The sequence below is a fragment of the Tupaia chinensis genome, unplaced genomic scaffold (genome assembly GCF_000334495.1).
Source record: "Tupaia chinensis unplaced genomic scaffold, TupChi_1.0 Scaffold141943_1, whole genome shotgun sequence".
Lineage (NCBI taxonomy): Eukaryota > Metazoa > Chordata > Mammalia > Scandentia > Tupaiidae > Tupaia > Tupaia belangeri.
The window spans coordinates 252,020-260,122 of NW_006201797.1; the positions used below are offsets into that span (position 1 = coordinate 252,020).

The following is an 8,103-nucleotide window of genomic DNA, read 5'->3' on the forward strand; positions in this document are numbered from 1 at the left end:
CCTGTGAAGCCCTCCCTTTGTCCTTCCCCAGTGTTATCTCCTTTTCTTGGCCAATAGGCAGTAGCCACCGTCCAGAATTTTGTGTTTATCATTTTTTTGCTTTTAAAAATATTTCTTATTGTGTATTTCCTTTTCCATATTTTTGTATATAAAAACATTCCTGGGACCAGCAGTTGGCCTAATGGCTATGTCTCTGGACTCCCAAGTAGTCAACCATGGTTCAAGTCCCAGACCTGGTGACTTAAATTCACTCCCGGCATGTGTGCGTGCGTGCCCAAGATCCCGAGAGGAGAATGGAGGAGAAGGGATTGCAGCGTGGCCATCCCCCCTGGGGAGTGATTTCTTGCTGTTTCTCTGTCTCTCTCTTTCTTTCCGGCAAGCGCACACCCCCTATAGCAAAAACCTCTTAAAAAAAATTCCTAAAAAATACGTTCTTTCTGAATGCATTCCCCTGACGTGCTTAACGTTGTATTTGTGAGATGATCCCTAGTGATGCATTTTCACTGAAGCATAGTGTTCATCCTCTGCAGACATATTCTCCTCCTCTGTAGATATTAAGTGCCATTTCGGGACCAGCAGTTAGAGTAATGGCTATGTCGCTGGACTCCCATGTAGTCGACTGCGGTTCATGTCCTGGACCTGGTGGCTTAAAACTCACGCCGGGCTCGTGTGCGTGCCTGCCCAAGATCCCCAGAGGAGAGTGGAGGAGAAGGGATTGCGGCATGGCCACCCTCCCCCCCGGGGGGGAGGGATTTCTAGTTTTCTGTCTCTCTGTCTCTCTCTGTCTGTCTGGCGAGCATACATGTCCTATAGCAAAAACCTCTCCAAAAAAAAAAAATAGTGCCATTTCCAGATTTTTGTTGTAACTAGGTGATAAACGCTTGTCATACCTCCTTTCATACCTGTCTAAGTATATCTCAGAGCTTAATGCTTGGAGTGGAATTGCCGAGTCATGGTATTGGTGTATTATTTGTCCTGTTGTTACTGACCCTGACGTGAACTTCTGCCTGATCCTTGGGCGTACTGTTGGTGAGCCATTTTATCTGAATCGTTTTATGTTGTCTACAAGGAGAGATGGCGTGTGTTTGTGCTTTCTACCGTGCTTGGTGGTGTAGTCCTTTTCGCCAGTAACTTTAGTATCGTGTCACTCTTTCTTCATCAGCAAATTGATATTTGTCATTCACCAGTCCGTGCCTGAACAGTCCCTGAGTATTGCCTGGGTACAAGTACTGTACATGCTGTGTCATGAGAAGCTGGGGGGAAAGAGCATTACCCTTGATATTCCCAGTTGGACATTTCAAGATAAATAACATTTTTTAAACCTTTAACGAAAGGCAAAAACAATGCATGAATCCGGCTGTTTCAGATCCTACATCAAGAAGTCAGAAGTTGTAGTATAGGTCCTGCTGCTGATTTGGGACATTAGCGTGCAGCCCTAGACCAACCATTGAATCTTTCTGAAATGATTTCCTCATGTTTACAAAACGAAGATAACACAGGCCAGCACATGGCCAGGAGGTTAAGGCCCTAGATCCCACACACACAGCGGCACAGTTTGAGTCCTAGGCCCCTGGCGGTTGGAAATCACGTTGGATGTGTGTGTGCCCAAAATCTTGGCAAGAGAATGGAGAAGAGATTATGGCATGGCCATAGCCATGTGTGTGTGTGGAGGGTGATTACTCACTTTTCCTCTCTTTCTCTGTGTCTAGCAAGTGCACACACCTTATAGCAAATTTAAAAAAAGAAAGAAAAAAAGAATGAAGATAACGGTGTCTGGCCTGCCTACCTCATAAGTGTATTGTGCGGATTAAATGAGACAGCGAATAGGAAAACACTTGGAAAGTTCATCGTGATACAATACAAAGTGTTATCATTTGTGGACGCACATGTTATAGCTCTCTACCACCATACTTTTTGTTAGCTAAGGTATGCTGTTTAATGCATCTACTGTGTTAGATGCTCTGTTATGCATGGGAAATAAAGCTTTCTCAAGAAGTTCATTGTACCAGTGAAGGAGAGCCAGAGATCATTGAACTAGGTGGTGTGTGCCAGGTTAGACCTGCGATTTACTCATCCTACCAGGTGACCAAGTCCAGAGGCCACCTGAGGTGTCGGAAGAACTGTAGCCATTGGTATAGCAGTAGCCCAGGTGGTATAGCACCAGGACCTGTGCTGCTATAAATGCCATTCTGTCTTTATTCTCCTGTAGTGCTCACAGCTTCACTAAGATCATGTCCTTTTCCTAGCAAATTCCCTTTGTAAATGTAGGGTGAGGATTACAAGTATTATCTTCTGCACAAACAATTTCTAGTCATCTATGCAAGTGTATTTGCTTTGGAGAAATAACAGACTTATGTTCCTTTTTTTTAGTCAGTTTTAAGACTTGAGGGTACTAAAATGTTAGTTTGGTGGTGGTGGTGGTGGTGTACATCATAAACATTTCAGAATGATGTACCATTTTATTTTATTTTATTAGAGATTCTTTGCTATAGGGCATGCACACTTGCCAGAGAGAGAGAGAGGGAGAAAGAGAGAGAGAAATCACCCCCTGGGGGGAGGATGGCCATGTTGCAGTCCCTTCTCTCCCATTTTTCTCTCAGGATCTTGGGGCACAGATGCACATGCGCCCAGTGTGAGTTTCAAGCCTCTAAGTCTAGGACTCAAACCATAGTCAGCCATATGGGAGTCCAGTGCCTTAACGACTGTGCTACATGTGTTATTATATTTTTTTAAATTCTACTCACCAATGCCAGTCTAAGAAACAGACCTATGTACATTCAGCCACCAAAGTTTTAGGGGATACCTATATTCTAGGTGGGGATGCTATGTTTCTTGGGGTTAGTGGATGTATTACTCAGTGTTCTCCAGAGAAACAAAACCAGTAAGTGATTACGTGTGTGTGTGTGTGTGTGTGTGTGTGAGTGTGTGTAGAGAGAGAGAGACTGATTTTTAGGAACTGGTTTGGGTGGTTGTGGAGGTTAGGAAGTCTGAAATCTGTTGGGTAGTCTTGAGCTCGAGAAAAGAGTGAATGTTGCAGATTGGAGTGCAAAAGCTGCAGGACAGGCCAGGAATCCGGGCACTCAGGTAGGGTTTCTGGGTTGCAGTCTTGAGGCAGGATTGCTTCTGTTTTGGGAAATCTGTCTTTGCTCCTAAGGCCTCCAACTGATTGGATAAGGTCCATTAATTTAAGTATTAATCACATCTAAAAAAAAAAAAAAAAAAAAAGACCTTCATAACAATATCCTGACTGGTGTTTGACCAAATAGCTGGGCACCGTGGCCTCGCCAGGTTGACACTTGCAGTAGCCATCACAGACGACTTTGGCCTTCAGAGTTCCAGTCATGAATAGGACTACCCAGAACCTAGCCCATTCTTTTTTTGTGATTATCTGAAAATATAATAGCTCAGAATGTGGAGTCCTGAGCTTCCTAAAACATTCTTCCTGTCATTCCAGTATCTGAAATGCTATAGGACTTGCATGGATCCGTCCCGGGTGAGGGCTGCTGGTGCTCTCCAGTTCTTCTCCACTTGAGGTTAGAGTAGACCCTTCTCTTTGGTCATCTGTGGGGCAGAGGGGGCTACACCTGACCTCAGACTCCCTGATTCCCCATGCAACTGCTGGAGAGTGCTGCAGATCCGATGTGGTCCCACAGCTGAGCCAGCAGTGAAGACCAGTCAGCCTCCAGGATTTAAACTCAGACGGAGGGCTAGGAAGTACACCTGATTCTATTCCTTTACTTCTCCATGACTGAACCCCTTGCTTGTAATTTTTTTTTTTCCTTTGGAGAGGTTTTCGCTATATGGCGCGTGTGCTCGCCAGACAGACAGAGACATAGAGACAGAAAGCGAGAAATCACCCCCCAGAAGGAATGGCTACGCCGCAATCCCTTCTCCTCCATTCTCCTCTTGGGATCTTGGGCATGCACACACATGCGCCCGTCATGAGTTTAAAGCCACCGGTTCCGGGACGCGAACTGCAATCGACTACGGGGGAGTCCAGCGACATAGCCATTACACTAACTGCTGGTTCTCAACCCCTCGCTTGTAAAATTTTCAAGCACCATGCCGTTCCTGACCAATGGCAGTGCTTTTTGATATCATTTTAGAAGTAGCAGCTGGATTGAGTTTTTAAAAGTCTGTCATGGGCTATCAGGTGGCATGGCAGTTATGGCGTTGGACTCCCACAGGGCCAACTGTGGTTCAAGTCTCGGACCTGGAGACATGCTTTCTCACTTTCTCTCTCTCTCTCATCGAATTAAGAAATAATAATGATAAGCAAAATTAAATAAATATTTCTTTTTAAAAAATAAAATTAAATCAATGTCTGCCAGAGGGATGGTGTGACATCATCCATTCATCCCACCTCCTGGTATCATCCAGTGCTTGCTTTGTGCCCAACACGTGCTCTGGAGGACCAGAAGAGATATTTGTTCCAGTCTCCACATTCTAGAAGCTGAAAATTGAGTTAGAGGACATGAGACTAATACCTGCAGTGAAGCTGACCAAAACCATTTATCTGGCCGGATACCTGGGGTTTGTTATTTTATATTTACAGAGGAGCTTTTCTTATTAATTGGAAGTTTTAGGACACAGCCAGTTAGATCTTACTGATTAGAAGAGATCCATTCTCGGGAACCAGCAGTTAGCGTAATGGCTATGTCGATGGATTCCCACATAGTCAACCGTGGTTCGCATCCTGGACCTGGTGGCTTAGAACTCACGCCGGGCGTGTGTGCGTGCGTGCCCAAGATCCCGAGAGGAGAATGGAGGAGAAGGGATTGCGGCGTGACCATCCTCCCTGGGGAGTGATTTCTCGCTTTCTGTCTCTATGTCTCTCTCTTGTCTGTCTGGCGAGCGCATGCGCCCTACAGTAAAAATCTCTCAAAAAAAAAAAAAAAAAAAAAGAAGAGATCCATTCTCTGAATGATTAGATCCTTAACCCCAGAAAGAAAGTTGAAGCCACGTGAAGGCAAAGTAAAATGAGTAGGACTCTTTCTTCAGTAAAAAGGAGGATAGTAAAGGAATATTTATTGAAACCTGTAACATCATAAAGGAGATAGGTTAGACAGAACCAATATAACATACTCCTTTTATTAGACTTACCATTCTTAATATAAGATTTTAATACAAAATCTGAAATGACCCCAGATCCAAAACTTATTAAGCATTGACTTGATGCCACAGTGGAAAATTCCACACCTGGTTATATGTGACAGGTCGCAGTCAAACACTGCCATACAAAAGTATTTTATAAAATTACCTTCAGCCTATGTGTTATAAACCATGTGTAAAACACATATACATTTTGTATTTAGCTTTGGGTCTCACATCCTTAAGATATCTCAGTATGTATATATAAGTGTTTCAAAATTTGAAAAAGTCAGAAACCTGAAACATTTTGATCCTAAGTATTTTGTAGAAGGCATACTCAACTTATTGTAATTTTTAACTGTTATACATATTATAAAACACAATACTATCTCATTATAGTCAAATATAATTTAATACATTCCTATATTTCTATTTTATTGTGTCTTAATTGATTAAAATACGGTGACGAGAACTGTAAGTGAAAACAGATCTAAAGCAGTTTTCTTTATTAAACAAAGTATATGTTTTACATATTTGCTTTGCTTTTACTTAGGGAAAAAAAAAACTTACTTAGAAAAATACAAGTTGGGTATAGGACCGTGGGGTATAAACAACTAAACTATTTTACTTTTTACTTTCCTATGAATGAGCCAGTATATATTTATTACTGGAGTTCCAGCTATAAAATTCAGGTAAGGGGTTTAAATATACCCTAGAGTATTATTTAAAAATAAATTTGTTTCTTTCAAACAGAAGAGCAACCTTGGTCTATGACATTTGGGAGAGAAATTAAAATATTAAACTTTTATTGCCTAGTAAACTGAAAAGAAAGGTTAAATAAATACAAAGCAGAAAAAAATACATATACAAATTCACAACCTCTGACAGGACAGACCGTCTACTGTTCTCTGTGTGGAAGCTTTATCAACGCTAGCAAGTAATTCTACCTCAAGGGCAGGGCTAGTATTCAGAATGTAAACAAGTATGTACTTTGTTTATATAAAGAAATTTCTCTACAGATATCAAACAGCTACACGGATTGTTTCAAAGCACCAGTAGGGGCCAGCAAAGAGCTCTTAGAGTTTTTCAGGACAGAATTGGCATTGAGATATGTTTATTTGATGTGTTAAATCCTTTTTAGACTGCTTTCCTTACCACAACACTCCTTAAGTGAATGAATTGCAGAGACAGTGGAATAAAATATCTTATGTGTCCAAACTATATTGGGGTATAGTTTTTCTGTCTAATCTGCATATATTTTTAATGGAATGTTTGCTTAGGTTATTTCTTGGCAGGGTTTTAATAGTCAAAATATAAATGGCATCATTTAAAGACTGTACTCCTTGGCTGGAAGGAGTCTTAAAATTACAGGAGAAAATGCTTGGTGACAGCTTCTCTTAATTTTTTTTTTTTCCTCAGACCTATGCTCAATTTTTGCAAGGGTGTTACGGGGTTTGTTTCGTAGTTTCTATCCTTAAGCTTTTTACTTTTTCTAAGTAGCATTTTGGAAGGTAGACTATTTCTCTGTTTTATTTAATGGTATCCTTTTAATTCCTCCCAAGGTATTTACAGATTGATACTACTGTTTGTGCTCATTTTTAAAAAATGTAACAGTTCATAGTCCTTTCTGCTTTACTAACTCCACACTAGGTTCCTACTATGGCTACTATTTGGAAATTCAGTCTTTGATTTGATACTCAATTACACGGTTTCATTCCTACCAACTTCCTGTAATTCTATACCTATGGGTAAAAATATTAGTGGTCAAACTCTGCCGAGAAAGTATAGGCACCGCGAATTCACATGGTTAAGCGTTCATTTAGTAGAGCTGGAGTGAAAAAATACCGTTTCGACTTGAAATGCTAGAAGATTGTTGTTCTTGTGTTACTCATTCATGCAAATTGGAGAAGGTATAATTGAAACAAGGTTGGCTGTGTTTGAGTCAGCCGGCTGCAGCTGAGCTCAGCTTAAAGGTCGCTGGAAATCAAGTGCTTTTGTAACTGAAGGCATTTTGACTCCAAGCGATTCAAGACATTTTGGACACGTCAGTCTCAAGAATGGGTCGTCCTTTTCTTTCGATGATATCTGGTATCCAATGTTTTCTTTAGGATCAAGACTGCTGCTACTTGGTAGCTCTCTCAGACACCACAAATGATTTTTTCTTTCGATGCAGTGCAGCTGCTTCTAGCCTGTCTGTGGACAGAGATCTTTGTTATGACTTTCAGCTCCTAACATGTTTGGAAATGAGAACAAATGGCACAAAGCTTACGATTGCACTTTGCAGCCAAAAGAAGCAATACTTACCCTCTGTCAGAAACCTCCGGAGATGAGCTGGATAGCCATGTTCACATGTGCTTCAAAAAACCCACACGGATTTCAACGTCTAACGTTGTTCAAATGAAGCTGACTCCCAGACAGACAGCACTAGCTCCGTTAATAAAAGAAAACGTTAAGTCTCAGGAAGGAGCGTCCGTGCCTTCATCTGAAAATGTGAATAAAAAGAGCAGCTGTCTACAGATTTCACTACAGCCAACAAGGTACGGTGGCTATCTTCAGTCTCGCGGTGTCTTAGCTGACAGGGATGACGCTTTGTTTCCCTGTGTCTCGAAGGATGGCGTGGACACCGGCACTGGGGTTGTTCACGAACTGAGTGGTGTGAGTGACGGGGCCCTTGTGAGCAGTTCTGCCATTCGTAGTGGTAGCCTGAGTAGCTTTTCCACCAGTGACCATGGCTCTTACAGCAGCAACGGTAGTGAATATGGGTCGTGTGTAAGCCTCACGAGTGGAGGTTCATACACCAACAGCGTGGTCAGTGACAGTAGTGGTTATACTTTTCCACCAAGCGATGATCCTTTTTTTGGTGGAAATTTATCTTCGGACAGCACCTCCCACAGAAGTGTGCCAAACAGGAATACTACTCCCTGTGAAGTTTTTTCAAGAAGCACAAGTACGGTTCCCTTTGTCCAAGATGACTTGGAGCATGGAATAGAGATTATGAAACTGCCAGGGAGC

The 8,103-nt window shown here is 41.9% G+C and overlaps 1 protein-coding gene across 6 annotated transcripts in view; it reads left to right on the top strand.

Annotated features, from left to right (window-relative positions):
• Positions 1–8,103, top strand: part of NEDD4 (NEDD4 E3 ubiquitin protein ligase) — a 166,440-nt gene that overhangs the window by 44,826 nt on the left and 113,511 nt on the right. For 5 of the 6 annotated variants that reach the window (XM_006163282.3, XM_027766253.1, XM_006163284.3 and 2 more), the window contains exon 1: positions 7,345–8,102. The exons of the other annotated variant lie outside the window; for it this stretch is intronic. In XM_006163282.3, the coding sequence (XP_006163344.1) occupies positions 7,345–8,102 (758 nt within the window). Of the gene's footprint in view, positions 1–7,344; position 8,103 lie in introns of those variants that run through there. 6 annotated transcript variants of the gene reach the window in all.